Source organism: Xiphophorus hellerii, chromosome 13 (assembly GCF_003331165.1).
Source record: "Xiphophorus hellerii strain 12219 chromosome 13, Xiphophorus_hellerii-4.1, whole genome shotgun sequence".
Lineage (NCBI taxonomy): Eukaryota > Metazoa > Chordata > Actinopteri > Cyprinodontiformes > Poeciliidae > Xiphophorus > Xiphophorus hellerii.
In genome coordinates this window covers 15115223-15130711 of record NC_045684.1, presented here as the reverse complement: position 1 = coordinate 15130711, position 15489 = coordinate 15115223, and the positions used below count along the sequence as shown (strand labels likewise).

The window sequence follows — 15489 nt, the reverse complement described above, 5'->3', positions numbered from 1 at the left end:
TAAAGGAAGCTGACACAGAGACGCAGTACCACATTCTGATCAGCAGCAGGCAACATTTTCCTGCAAATGAACAGAACATCTTAAGTCAACAACTGCAAGTTTTCCTAAAATTTATCTTCTTGTGAACTGTTAAGTTAAATCAGCTCAAATGCTGATTCAAAAAAAAAAATCATCTGAAATAAATCTCCCTGCTGAAATTTACCTAGAAGGAATTTTCTCTACAAACTGTTAACTGTTTCACGACCTACTCTAACCCTTAACACATTTCTACAAATAATATTTTTGGGAAATTTGATAGATATTAATTAGGTTGCTTTGGTCTGAAAACCATAATTAATTAAGAACAAGTCACAGATTTGTCTTCGGTATAAATAAACACCTGATTGACTTTAATTGAGCTGGGCCTGTTTTAGCTGTAACACAAATCGTAAATTAAACCAACATGAAATATTTGCTTTCATTTGTTTTTGATCACGTGCACCATCTGCAGGCCCGGAGGAATGCGTCCTCTGGCGCTCTGGACCAAATGGTGATACATTCACGTCTATCGGAAATAGTAGAACTCCATAAAAAAAAATCTCTTTTGTAGCTAAAAATAACAGAATCTACTAAAAAATACTTTGCGATAATGACACTTATGTTTAGTGTTTTGCAGTAATTTGACGTTCCGCTTGAATATTATGAAAAGTCATTTTCCTGTCCTTTGTCAGGAAAAATGTTGCAATTTTTTTCCTGACGAGTTCTTCAATAGTTTAGTTGTTTTAATCGGTGGAGTTGTTTTCATAAATTAAGGGGTTTATGTATTTCGTTCTGAATTTTGTTCCTTCCAGAGGTGAATAATCACCTATGAATACTGTAACTGTGTCATTTTGTGTATACATGTCCATATAATCCTTTACATGTATGAGTCTACTATTTTAACTTTATTTTTGTACCTTCTTGACATTTTTTGGTTAGTAAATCATAGATTTGCTTGGCTTTGCAGCTGCTGTGAATTTTTAAAAAACTTTTGTTTATATTTTTAATGTCTCTCCACAGATGTTTGAGGTCTTTATAAAAAGCCTTTTCTTTTATAAAGACCTCACACGTTTTATTTGCTTTCAGTCTAATTTATAATTTATTTTCTGTAACCTCTGTTTGTTTGCTTTTTGGTTATCTACTTTTTTTATCATTCACCTACTTAAATTGCTGGGTTTTTGTTTGTGTGCCTTGTTTTATTGTTGGTTCTTGTTTTGGTCATTTATTGGTTTGTGTTTATTCTTCAAATCACTGTCTCAAGTATGACTTGAATGTTTATATATGGTGTTCATTGTTGCGTTAAAAATCATAAATACATTTTTAAAAAGCATTTTTTGTCTTTCTTCCTCTTTCTTGATTCTTTCCTTCTTTCCTTTTTCATTTCTTTCTCTCTTTATTTGCAAACATGTATTCATTTACGGTGTCTTTATTTCTACATTTACATTTACTTTTCTTCTTCGTGTTTCTTCACGCTTTCTGAAACTAGTCTCTTCATTTCCATCTCTTGTTCGTTGTTTTACTGAACATTTTGAAGTGAGGAACGTCCGATTAACGAGCGCTACTCGAACGCCTCCCTGAATCCCTTTTTTTTTTTTTTTTTTTTAAGGAGGGCTGATGTCATTTCAAAACTTACCCCACTCTCCACAAGTCAACGCGGTTAGTTTCTCGCTGGCTTTTGCAACGTGAAGTCATCTCTCGCTTCTGACGGAGCACTTTGGAAACCCACAAGAAGAGCAGAAACCACAAACAAAGAAAAAGCTAAAGAAAAAGCTGAGGATCGGAGCCCCTCTTTCTGCGGAAAAAGGGAGGCTTAACTTTTTTCCCCCTTTCTTTTTTCTCCCTCTTTCGTTCACCAAAATGAATCGGAGCTTTAACAAGTCGCAACCTTTGCGACACGCTGATTGTGACGCCGTGGAAGTGAAGAGCAAGGTGGGTGGTTTTATGTAAATAAATTATAGACTCAACGAGAGTTTGGTGTAAGAAGAAAAAAAAAAAAAAGGAAAAAAATCGCACACATGGTCGTCCAGTAGCGAAGCAGGAGCTGGAGGGAGAATCTGCCTGCAACTAACACATTTCCTTCTCTTTGCAACGCTTTGATCCGAACCGGACCGGGTTCTGGGTGTTTCTGTGTGAACTGCAGCGATTGTTTTTATTTCCGACAATTCAGATTGTGTGCTGACTGATCATTATTGGCTGTCACAACGCTTTGTGGGGTTTAAAACACAATACAGTTTGTTTGTTTGTTTGTTTGTTTGTTTGTTCAGCGACAATCTTAGGAGAACATGTGGAAAAAAAAAATCTATCAAATGTAACATTGTGGCTGCAGTAGTTACGATTTATTCTACATATGTTAGGGTTGTTTTGTTGGAGGCCTAGAATCTGGTGGCTAATTTGAATCAATTGCCATATCCATAAACCAATTAATTGTAGAATCATGTTAAATTTACTTATGTAAAGATTTTTGTTTCATCAAAGGGGAACCAGGTTTCCTGTGGAAATTCCTACCATTGTTACAGGGATTTAGGAAAGAATTGATACATTTAGTTTGCACTGATAAATATTGAATTATGCTCATTTAAAATGTTTAAAGACTGGATTAAAACCCAAAACTGAGTTTCTCAGATATTTTAAATGATACAGAGGACCGATTGTTTTTTTGGGGGGGTTGAACACAATGATGTATCCAATCATAGTAATTGAAAGTTTAGTGGAAGGAAAAGGTCCAGCCAGTAGTTTGTGGGAAATTCACAAGGCTATATGCTTCAGGGGTCACCACACACGCAAACGTAGAGGTGATCAACTCTCATCAGAATCTGTCAAGAGTTGCTTTCCCCATCGTGTTTACCAAAGCCAGTGGATTACCTTCAAACTCTCTTCTTTTTATCAATCAGTGAGTAACTAATCGTCTTCCCAGAGTGCTGCATTCAAGCTCAATTATAGAAAGTTGAGTAGAAAACAAAAGTTGATCCGAAAAGGCGTTCAGCCAACCGTGATCACCACGGCCCGAGAAGATTGATAAGGAGCCCCTCCCCCCGTCTGTCCACCTGACAGGTCTGTGAGACGGTTGACAGATGCTCCGGTTGGGGAGCTGACAGCAGGTGGGCAAACATCTAGTCCAGGGGTCAACCAGGAACACACACGGTGACCTCGGAGAGTCGCTTTCTTCTGCATCGTTTGACTGTGATGCCACCAGGGGGGGGGTTGTTTGTGGGTGTAGCTGCCACAGAGCAGCACTGGAACAGAGCAACTTCATCAGCGTCATCATCACACCGAGAGCTGACTCACCGTCCTGTTGCGTCACGCGTTCTCTCCACCCTCTCCCCCTCCGTTTGATCAGATGTAGCTCCTCACGCACAGAATTACGTGACTCTGTCACTTTGTTTCCCTTCCAGCCTGCTTCCCGTGTGCTGAAGAGTCCAAGCTGCTCAGTTCAGCCCTTCACCTCAACTATGATTGAGACAACAGATAAATGGCGAAAGCTATATTTAGTTCATACTGACATACGTAAGATGGGAATTGGTGACATTCCGATATATTTTTTTCTGCCAATTTGGATTTGAAAGGGCTAAAAATGTCTTGATTCATCCATACTGCATTTAAATATTATGTAAAAACGACTCAGTTTTGGGGCAATCAAGTTGAATTATAGGGAGAACATTTCAGGGCATTATTGTTTAGTTTTCACGTTTTCTTAAGGTTCGACAATCGGCCCTTTTTCCACGGAGGAACCCATCTGTAGTGCATCTGTCACCAAAACCGGATCTCCTTCCAATTTTAGAACATGGCCAAGATGTCTGTGGCACTATTAAAAAGAAAATAACTCATCATCTCCAGGTTGGTTTCATTCTGAATCAAGTTTAGGAGAGTTTAACAGTGTCCAACTTATTTTCTGACGTGCAAATTTAATGCCATTATAATAAAATATGGTCTAATTTTGGTCTAAACCAGTGGTATTCCAACTGCGGGCATTTGCAACTGGTTCCTTTCAGGAGAAATTTCAACATCAACAAAAAATACATCAGAAGCCGAGTTTTAATTTGTTGAAAAAGAGAATCACTGTAGAAACACAATGTTGTAAAAGATTCCTAAACCCCCGTCTTAAATTTATTCTATTAAGGCTGGAGGGGTTTGTTTAGTTTTAGTTTTTCTTGTTAACAAACAGCATCTTATTTGAACCATATGCATATCTCTAAGAACAATTTCCAAAGATCACTCCAAGTTTGCTTTGCCACTGGACTGAAACTTTGCTGGTATAACTTTGTCTCCTAACAAGAAATAAGTTTAGTTAGAAATCAACTCCAACCAGAACTGCTGTCCTCTGTACTTCTCTGGCCTGTTAGAAATGCAAAACAGAACTGTTCTAAACACAGTTTAACCTGAAGAAAAGATGACATTCCTGTTACTCGTCATTAATTGCAGGCAATATTGACTACAAAAAAAAATCAAACCCTTAAAGCTAGCTGATGCTTAAAATGTTTGTCCAAAAGAAAACACAAACCGTGTGAACGTTAGATAAGCTTCCTCCACATTTCCAGTAGTGGCGCTTGTGTGTTTCTTGCTCTGATACTTTTGTGTGCTTCTGATTGGTTGTGTGTGTGTGTGTGTGTATGTGTGTGTGCTTGGCGCTTGGCAGTACATGTTTGGTTTTCTCAAGGGAAACTGTTCCAGCGATAAGCTTATCAGGGATAACATTGGAGGTGTCTGGCTGTCTGTCAAGGAGCCTCAGCAAGGAGCTGGTTTCAGTCACCTAAAGCTCTTATCGCTGTGTGTGTGTTGGGGGGGGAAGGGGGATAAACTGTAGGTAGGTGAGAGTGGTGGTGAAGTTTTCTTCCACACTACCTAAAAACTTTGTTTTGCATACCTTAAATAATAAAGAACTTATTTATTTATTATCTGCTAACTTCATAGTCGGTAATTTATTTACAGAGAATCAGTAAGTCAACCTTGACGTGCAGAGCGTTGCATGATGAAGACAAAGAAGTGAGTGTTGACCAAAGTAAGAAGTGACTTATCTTCCTTTTTCTCCTGTGTGTCAGTTAGGAGGCTTCCAGGCATGTTTGAGCTTGTTCGGCGTCACTTCGTCCTGATAGGCCAGAAGGACAGGTGATGTCATGTTTGAGGTGATGTATTCTTAGTACTGGGTTTGAGTGCTTAAGCCTGTGAATAATCATGCCATGTTCAGGCTTGCTCCAGGCCTTGGGGTGGTTCTGCATGGAGCACAATGAACATGACATACCGTACCAAGAAGACTTTCCTAACCAGATCTCTGGACAATTTGGTAGCTCAAGTTTAACATGTTTAAGTATTGCAGACTTAATTACAGACGAGCTTTCCCTTTCCAACAAAGTTAACAACTCTGACTGAACACCGACAGAACCTGCTGATCGGCTTCTTGTGTCATCCTCTGGAGTAGCTAGGTTTATATTAGCTTAAACCCAAATGGGGCTTTTCATAAAGCTGACTCGCAAGTTGTGCCTGAAGTAAACCTGGCAGGAAGTTTCTCTGGCATCCCCACTAGGCTTTCTCTGAAATGAATATGCCATCTTCTAATTACAGTGGTGGGTGTAGCATATCTTCTGCCCGTCTGCAACCATGTCAGCACTTTTCCTCTCCTTCCTGTTCGCCCCTGATCCTCTCTCTCTCTCTCTCTGCTTTCTGCCTTTGACATCAGCTCACTTGTGATGTAAGCTGATGATTAGAGTAACAAACGGCTACAAATTACCCATGTGAATCACGCAGCAGAACTGCTGCTGTTGTCTTTTGCTGTGGATTATTGAGGTGCGCTTTTATGTTTTGGTTGTATACCTGCGTTTCTGAGTCACAATTAAATTTTTTTGTTGTTGTTTTTTTCGCCTACTATAAATTTCAGCCTTGAGGTTATGATGTTTTACTGACCTATCCAAGAAAGCCATCGCAAAAATCTGTTCTTACTGGTACACATGCATCAAATGGTGAACCAACGTCCATGAGTGCAACCAGGTCAAAGTAAGAACACTCTTCAGTGTGGAAGTTGGCATTGGGGGAAGAAGACTGTCAAAGTTGGGGTCGGTGACGTAAGCAGAAGTAGAGACAGGTGCAGAGCTATTTAAAAGGATAGTCTACTCTAGACTATTTGTGTGCCTAACTTTTTTTTTCCTTAGATGCACCCAAATATTGCTCTTCTACAGATTAACCTTCTTTTCTCTTTCTTTTTTTTATTAGTAGACAATCTAGTAAATAAATGTATTATTTTAAGCAGAATTACTCAAAAAAGGTCTAAAGAGCTTCTATAAGCTGAAACTTAGACCTCAAGATAAATGAAATTAAAAGAAAATCTTAATTAGAAGATGTTTTAAGAGCTAAATAGATCTGCCAGACGCATGAATCATTTAGGGTGTAGCTTTATTCCGTGTTTATTTTACTAAATTTTGTGTTTAATATGATTCATTCATGTGGTTTATCTAGCTATAAAAATGTTTTACTGAAATAGCCGACTTCTGTTTTCAGTGATTAACTCAGGAAAGTTTCTTTTGTATTTGTTAAGTTTTCCAGCAGATTAAACATTTTGGCGTCATGAAACAATCGGAGCCATTAGGACTTTAGTGGGACAAATTAAAACAAAGAGAGCCAATCAGAGGGAGGGTCCCCGCCCTTTGCTGTCTCTGTAAACATGTCTGTTGTGAAACTTCAGGAGACTTTCAGTTTCACAGGGGGTTTTATTTGTTTTACCCTCATCAACTGGTTGCACCAGTGCGACCTGAGATTTTTTCCAGGTGTGCTATTGAGAAATCCGGTCGCATCTGATACCAAATTAATTGCACTTTATATCCCCAATAGAATATCTAGTTTGATTCTTATTTTGAGATATATTTAGTGAAGTGCGTTCAGGCTGCGTGATGGTGAGAGAGAGCAGAACTATAGAAGATCTAGAGTACACTAAAGTTGCTCTGTTTTTAAGGGATGACATTTAGCGTTCCTGAGGAAGTATTTGCTCAAACATTTGACATTTGAGCTGCAGTAGATGGTAGAAAAAATGTTGTTTAATGGGTCCTTTTTCCGTAAAATGAATACGATCCAAAGTTTTTACACTCATTTATTTTCTCTCCTGGTTTATCTAACGTTACACAGAGTGTTTGGTTGGCTGCTAACACATTCAATGAGGCGGAAACTGTGAGCTTCACAGTCTGTTTACAAACCATTAAAGAAACAGAATACATATTGCTGGTAGTTAATTAATCTTAAGGCCTAGTTCAGTGATGTGAAATGCCCCTTACAGAATCCTTATGTTTGCTTTTTTTTGTCACACTTAAATGTTAGACCATCCAATACATTTAAATATCAGACCTGAGTAGTACTGAAGGCCATGCTGAAAGGATTATTTCATTTATTAAACAAAACAAGCTGTACAAACAACTGAGCCTTACGTGGAAAAGTAATTGCCTCTTAAGCGTAATAAATGGTTCTACCATCCCTGGGGGCAACTACTGTCATCAAGTTAAGGCGATAACTGTCACCGAGGCATTTACAGCGCTGTAGAGGAAACCTGGCCAGCTTTGCTTTGCAAAATTATTTTTATTCAGCCATATTGGATGATTTGATGCTCAAATAGATTTATGTCTAGACATTGACTAGGCCACTTCAAAACCGATTTTCCTTTTCATTTTACTTTCTTTAGAGTTTAGATATGAGGTTCTTCAGATTATATGTTTTTCCAGATTCCACAAGTCAGACAGTAATGAGGCCTATTTGTGCTTTACAAAACGGAACCCAAAAATTGTGGTTATCATCATAAATAATTTTTAAAATTTGTATCAAAATTTATCAGGTTGAATAAACTGAATAAATATGGTACTATGCATGTATCTTCTGGTTTTGAGTCTGTGCTAATTAAAGCAGTAGCTTAGCATAAAAGCAGTGTATGTGCAAAATGAAATTCATTTCTCTTACTAAGATATAATTATTTCTCTGACTTTGCATTTGGTATGTTGAAAAGCAACGTTAATCTGTTTCTTCCCTGAAGGTCAATGTTTTTTGCTGCTGTGTAATGCAAATGTTTGAAAATATGCACTGGCTGTGTTAAAACTGGTTTTTCAAAGTGTCATTTTTATTTATACATTGTTCAGAAGCTTGCTTTGCCGTGCCTTATCCGCCAACTGCTTGTACCTTTTTATTTATCCAAGTGGCATCCTAGTTTTCTACTTTAGGATTAACATCTATATATATTTTTTTCCCCTTCTTCCTCTTTCTTTAGTACGAAGCAGAGTTCCGACGGTTCTCCGTAAACCGGATCAAGCCTGGTAAATTCGAGGAGTTCTACAAGCTCATCCTGCACATTCACCGCCTGGCGAATATAGAGGTGATGATTGGATACGCCGACACTCATGGGGACTTCCTGCCTATTAACAACGACGAGAACTTTTCCAAGGCAGTCGACTCGGCTCATCCCCTACTCAGGGTATTCGTACAAAGACGAGGTAAGTGTACAGAAACAATTTGTCTTAAATTTTGTTGGGTAGAATCAAATATTTCTGTTTTAAATGTCCTGAAACTAGCTAGAATGTAAAGTAAACGTCGATTTTTATTAACTGCTTCGTCCATTGCAATCACTCTGGCAACTTGAGGGGGAAAAAATATATACATTTCCTCATTCAATTAAGTTTGCCCTGAGGCCCGTTCTGTTTACTTCATGCAAGACTTTCTGTTTGTGTTCTTTGTGTCCCCTGCGCTCTTATACACCGGATCAGCCTTGGTCTGTGTCTGTCTGCCCTGCTAAGCCCTGTGCTTTATCCAGAGGAAGGCCTTGCAGGCAGATGAACACAGACACAAACGCAGGGAGAGAGATCGGTGCCTCGGCAGCCCCATAGAAATCAGGTCATTGAGCAGAGCTGGCATACCAGACATTACAGAGAGACAAAAGATCTGCATGAAAAGGGAGGTTCCTGAAGGAGCTCCCTGCGTTCGTGCCTGCATGCAAGCGCATATTTGTTCAATACCAAAACCCACAGCGTGCTGAATGGGAACCAACTCCTCTCTCCATCCCTGTTCTGTCATTGATCCCCAAGTTTGGAGAGGGTTTTGACCGCTTGCCAGAGAGCTAGATAGCATGCAAATGCATCCATCAGCATTCACATCTATTCATACTCTTGATCCTTCTAGGAATGTTCCTCGCGGTGTTGGGTAGTGTGTGGACACTCTGGAGTATTGTTTTAATTGCAGTCCGGTGGCTAAAATTCAAACGCTGTGCAGCAGTTTTGTGAACAGTAATGATGTGGATTTCCATCTCAGAATAGGTTTCAAAGAGGCCCAAATCAGCCTGTGTTCCTGAAAACTAAGATAGCTAAAGCTGACTAAACTCACTTTTGTTGGTGTTAAATGCTATAAAGGATGTTTAATCCAATGATAGTTTTTATTGTGAGTAATTCGTGGAAATGCTTGACGAAACCGGCATTTTGGATCTGCCAAGTCAGAAACTCAAATGTACAATCTGTCTCATGTGATCAGTGAATGCAACATACCCAAGAGTTAGCAGATCATACTGATCACCACTTTCTTCAAAATGGAAGTTGTTGATGAATCAGAAAGGCTTAAGTTGGTGCTGGTCATTTGGCTGCATTAACCATTTCTTATTTTGTAGTCGTGGTTGTTTCAGTTCCGGTTACATTTGGGTATGAAAACAACAATTTTCATCCCCTTGTGGGTGTTTCTTCTAGCCGTCGAAGTGGCAGATTGACTCAGAGTAGACTTGAACAAATGGCTGGAAGACTCTTATTATATTTTTTTGAGCTTTCAACCTCCGTTTGTTGTGTTGCATTATAGAAATTGCTTGCAGATTGTTGGGAAGCCTTAGACATATGAAAAGGAGCTACATTCTGTAGGGAACACACACAGAAACGAATTGGTTATTAATGCTTTAGCACCAACTGGTCAAATTGCTATAATAAGTTTACGTACAGGATAATTTGAAGAGGTACATCTGAGGTGCAGTCAGAGGTTGGAATTATGTGGTTTTGGTTTGATCAGGTCAGATGAGCGGTAAGCGGGTCACACGTGCCTCCCTCTATTTTCCTGTGTTCATTAAATGTGTCAAGAGTAACAATTACCACTGTTTAGGTCCACAAACACTTCAAGCAAAAGCCTGCGTTAAGATGATTTCATCTTGAGTTATATAAAATCAAATAAAAATTGGGAATATATTTAATCAAGATAGTCTTGCAATTTTCTGTTGGACCATCTCTGCAGCTCAAACCTTTGGTTATGTATATCAGACCTCAGAATAAGCAGTTGGAAAGGGTCGAAATCAGAATCAACAGGTCAGATATCAAATGCAGGAATATACCATTCAAATCTTAATTGTTTATCTCCAATCTTTTTACAGCAACTCCTCCTTCACTCACACTCTGCTGCCTCTCATTGTGAATAACTGCTCATGTCAAAAAAGGCTAAAAACAATATTTTAAATGCTGCAAATCCCAGTTCTTATAGAGAAATTGGAATTTGCAAAAATTGATCAGAGTTTTATTGGAAATTGGCTACAAATCTCAGCTTGGTGCATCTTGGTTAATATAAATCATTATGGTTGTACATTTATTGATGCATTTAGAATATATATATATATATATATATACACACATACAAACTTAGCATTTTTATTTTTGCTCTTTTACTCTTGATGTAATCTCATATTGAAAGGTAAGGTACTTGTTTTTAATATAGCACATATTCTGCAACCAGGCAGTTGAAAGTTCTTTGCATGAATTAGAAGAAAATACAAACAAAACTAAAAGAAAAACAAAAGGGTAAAAGTATAAAACTACGTGTTGGTTCACCATGTTTAATAAGAATAAGTAGTCCATAATCTATAAACTAGTAGGGGTTTTCTCTGGGCTCTTGCTCTGATAAAACTAAATGTAGGTTCCAGTTGTTCTGAGTTGAGTTCTAGATTTGTACAGCATAAAGCTACATAAGTCTTTACTGGAAAGCAGTAACAGTCCTTTAAGAAAAGGTGACCTGGGAGTAGAGCAGAAAATGGCAAGGAGTTTTGGCTGAAAATGACGCTCTGGCCATGGTGATGTGGTTCATAAGAATGTGCCGCTGAGGCAGTCTGACCATCCTGCGTATCTGCAGCCTTTTGTTAGCAGCCAAACAAAGAGGTGAATGTGTGGCTGTGCGAGTACCTCATTCCTCAGAGCAGATACCCTGCACCCATTGTGATGCTGGCATGAGAAAGTGAGCATGATAATGACTGTATCAGACAGTACCACCCTGTGAGTGCAGGTCATCAGTGGTGTCACCGTGTGTCTTCTGTGACCGGGGTCAGCAGACCACCCCATGTGAAAACACACATCAACACTGAGACTTGGACAGTAAAATAAATATTTATTGGGAATCACTAGACATTGATGTGCGTTTAAAAAGAAAACACCCCTTAAAGAGTCCAACCTGTGTTTTATTTATTATGCTGGGAAACTAGATTATCATCGCGGATTAGACTATAAATTGAGCTTCAAAGATTTTACTGGATTTACATATAAAACATGAAAAGAAAACTAATAGCTCATTACTAAAAGCCATGGGATGTGAATTGACCTGTAACTCAGTGAGAGATGGCCTCCTCCACCCTCAGATCAGATAACTTTGAGAGTCCATGTGCATCCTTTTCCACTCCTCCTGCATTAACAATGGCTATGACAGCATGTGCTGCTCTCTTTCATCTACCTGACACTCCCTCGCAGGCCTAGATTTCCTTTGTTTGGGAAGTATCTGCAGCACGTGCCACAGTTTTGTTGGGATGTAGTGATAATCCTGCTCCTGATGCATGTTACTCTCCCTGTGGGGTCTGATTCTTAACTGATGACCTTTACTCAAACAAACCAGGTTAGAAATGTGTGGTGTATTCCTGGGAGCCTTGTAGGCTCTGGATAATCGCCACTTATCTCCTGAAAGAGTGAAGAGATGGAAGGAAGATTGATTGGGTGTTTTTCTGGTGAGGTTTCTCTGATGGTTGTAGAAGCCTAAGAGGTTTTTTTTTTTTTTGGTTTTTTGGTTTTTGGGGGTTTTTTTGTGGTTACTACCACTAAGAACTTACGGGAACCTAAAATCCAACAATTATCATGGATAGATCATGTATCAAATAAAACCAAGAACTCTCTTCTTTTGTTTTGACTAATGGAGGCATGAGCTGGTTTAAAAAAACAGATAAGATAAGAAAAGAGAGTTTTCCAAAGAGCAACACACTTCTGCCCCACCTCTGCATGTCATCTCTCAGAAAATATAAAATTTTTTTAAAGGAACATTTTATAAATTGAATACTGAATACGAGTAAACTCCTAATAGCTTAAAGTTCACTTATCTTATCATAGTATATGTTAGGTCATTTTGTTCTGTTGTGTATTTTGTATTTATAAGCTTATTACTAGGAGGAGAGACTCTACAATAGGTAGGGGTGGGCGATGTAGCCAAAAAAAATAATTATATTGCGATATATTTTCGAATTGCCTCCAACGATATCACAGACGATATTCCACATTTTCTGCTTTTTCTTTTTTCTCTCTTGATAGGCAAATTGTAAGACACTCTATCATTCATAGATGCTAAAGGATGCTTCAGAAAATACTGAAGCTAAAGGTTACTTTAAAGTCAAAATAACTCAAACGTTCAAGAGTTCTTTGCTATATTATAAGCTTTTTGATTTGTTGAGCTCTTTAGTCTTTTAAGGTGAGGGAGTTCTGATTGCAACTTTCCGAACTTAATTCTATGATCATTTGGAAAAACCCTCGTTCAGATACTTGCACCAGTCACCAAACGGTAAGACTGCAGTCTGCGTTTCGTGAGGGGAAAGTTCAGCTGTTTTGCAGACAGTATAAGCAGACTGCATATAGACTAAACTTTTTAACAAAGAGCAGAGACCCCTGTTTGCGGAAAAGGCTACGAGTTAAAATAAACAGAGTTATTCAGCTGATCCGAGGTCGTCTCTATTTGGCTTCAGATGTAGCGTGCCAATATTTACGACTCCAACAACCCACGGATACCGACATCAGCCAAGCTAAAGAGAGATGTGGAAATGTAGCACAAGTTTTTTTTTTTAAAAACCCTGAGATCTGCAGACAGATGTCGTTTTGCATGTTGAACCACATGGTCTCCCAAAGATCAAAGGAACTGTTACTTCTCTGACCTGACGCTGGCCTCCTTTGCTGTTTCCCTTTGCATTAGAAATGTGTTAACAGAAACCCAGACTGCTGCGATGTCATTTCCACTAGTACTGGATTCAGTTTAAAGGAAGTAACGCAGGAAAACTACGACAGCCTGATGAAATGGCTTGAAAGAAAACTTCACAGATTGTCTTTAGTGGAGTTGGATGTTAGTCATCGCTTTAAGGAGTTACCTCTGTGCGTTGTGCAATGTTGACAACCAGTCCTGACTTCATTTTTTACCAACTGACTTGGGTACTTTGGAAATGCTAATGTGTAACCAACCAATTGTCGCTTTGCCAAATGTGTTCCCTTTCCTCATACCAGCACATCCATTTTGTTCCTATAAAGCTATTGTCTTGTTGCTTAGCCTCAGTAATCTTTTGTTGTGGTCATGCTTCATGTACACAGGTGCTTCTGGTGACCTCCAGCTGTGTAGGGAAGCTCCCGTTATAATAAGATGCCAATAAAAACAAAACAGGGGAGGGAATGCTTCTTAGGAACCATATTTATTTACCTTGTCATTACTTGTTTTTAATTTCTTTTCCTGGACAAAGCCTTGAAAGTGCAATTCTCTCCAAGAAGCCCATCTGGGTGATCATCTTGGTATGCATTCTGGGATTTTCTCTTTGTACGTAGCTGCTCAGACTGGTCGTCATCCTTCTCGTAAGAAACCTCAGGCCTGACTCAACGATTAAGGACAAGTGGGGGAGTCTGCCTGACGGTGAAATGCAGACAGAAAGTGGGGAGAAGAGGAAGCGAGGATACACTGAACATATTATTACTGCTCTTTTTTTTTTTTTCTTCCTCTCGGGAACAAAAAGGGGAAAAATAATAGAGTGAAATTTGGGGATATATTTTTAAAGTTTAAACAGGTTATTAAGTATTGGTCACTAGTAAAAATTTGCCCCGTCCGATTCCAAATAATAGTCGTCATGCAACATTAATCCTTTTAGATTACATAATTGTCTGTGTGGTTGGGCCTTTCAATAAAAACCTGTGTGGCCTTTTCTCTGGGTGTCTTTCTGCATTAAGCGTCATAGTTCAAGTGTGATGGAAATGCCTGATCCCTGCCAGGAGCCGGACACAGCAGCAGCGGCAGCCATGTCTGGTGTGGAGAGGCCTCTCTTTGTGTCTCTGACTGCAGCAGCACAGAAAAGCAGATTGAGCGACGTCGTAAATCTCAGCAGCCGACACAAAAAGCCATGAAGGCACAAACCCCGGTCAAGTGCCAAGCATGCAGCTTGTCTGAGATGTCTTCACTGGGTTTCTGAAACTTTTGTTTGACAGTTTCAGACACACATGTCGGTATGCAGCTGACACACAGAGTAGCAATGCTCGTCTTTGTTCTTTGGTCTCTGTTGCAGGGTGTGTGGAGGGGGGCAGAATTGGCAGTTTAATTAAACTCTTGTGTTGTCAGAAGTATATTGGAGTTTATGTTTCCTAAGTCCCTGCTTTCATTTTGGTTTACGACCCCTCTTTGAACCGCTCCTTCACCCACCCCTCCTGCTCTCCCACAGTGAACTTTCCAGACATCATGGGAAAGGAGTGTCTGTCAGGAACCCCTCTTACAGTTTTAATGAGTATTTTATAGAACAGTATTCACTTTTTGTCTTGGAATGGTCAAGTAAAATCTTGTTTTTAAGGACAAAAGAACTGGTCAGAGTTCAAGGGTCAAATTCTGTGGTTCTGTACAGCTTCTACCTGATTTTGATATATCTTTAAGATCTGTTATGAGATTTATATATAAGTTTAGTGCTGCAGACTTATGTTAAAGTCTAAATTTGAAAACGTAGACAAAATGATTATGATACGTTACATTTGGGATTACCCAGGTTAGGATATCTACAATTACTAGCTAAATTATTAAATATACTTTGTGTGTTTTCTCTAAAAGTCTGCCAACATTTTCAAAATCGGCATCCTCCATGACTGAGATTAAAACCTCAAAAGCTTAAGACACTGTTCAGCCTTTCCATTTCCTGCTGAAAGCATCGCTCTTTTGCAGCCTTGGTGAACTGCAGATATGTCTCTTTATGTAAAACTAATTTTACCTTCTTGCATATCAGTGCTTCCTCTTATTTTATTCTTCAAAAACCTCACTGAACCAGAAAATGGTTCATTTTGAGTCTTTTTTTTTTTTTTCTTTGCTCTGTAGTGGTGTCTGCACCGAAGAGTGTTGGTGTTTGTCCAACCTGGTAGCATAAGAGTGTTTTCTATTGTGACAAAAAAAAAAAAAAACCCTGATTTAATATGGATCTTTCCTGAAACCCTGAAGCTTTTCATTCATGTTAAATAGGATCTC

General features: G+C 39.0%; 1 protein-coding gene across 1 annotated transcript in view; it reads left to right on the top strand.

Moving 5' to 3' along the window:
- The first annotated feature begins 1626 nt into the window (after nt 1–1626).
- Nucleotides 1627–15489, top strand: part of pard6gb (par-6 family cell polarity regulator gamma b) — a 33392-nt gene continuing 19529 nt past the window's right edge. The window contains exons 1-2 of the mRNA XM_032581631.1: nt 1627–1947; nt 8249–8471. Of these exons, the coding sequence (XP_032437522.1) occupies nt 1876–1947; nt 8249–8471 (295 nt within the window). The 5' untranslated portion in view covers nt 1627–1875. The remainder of the gene's footprint in view (nt 1948–8248; nt 8472–15489) is intronic.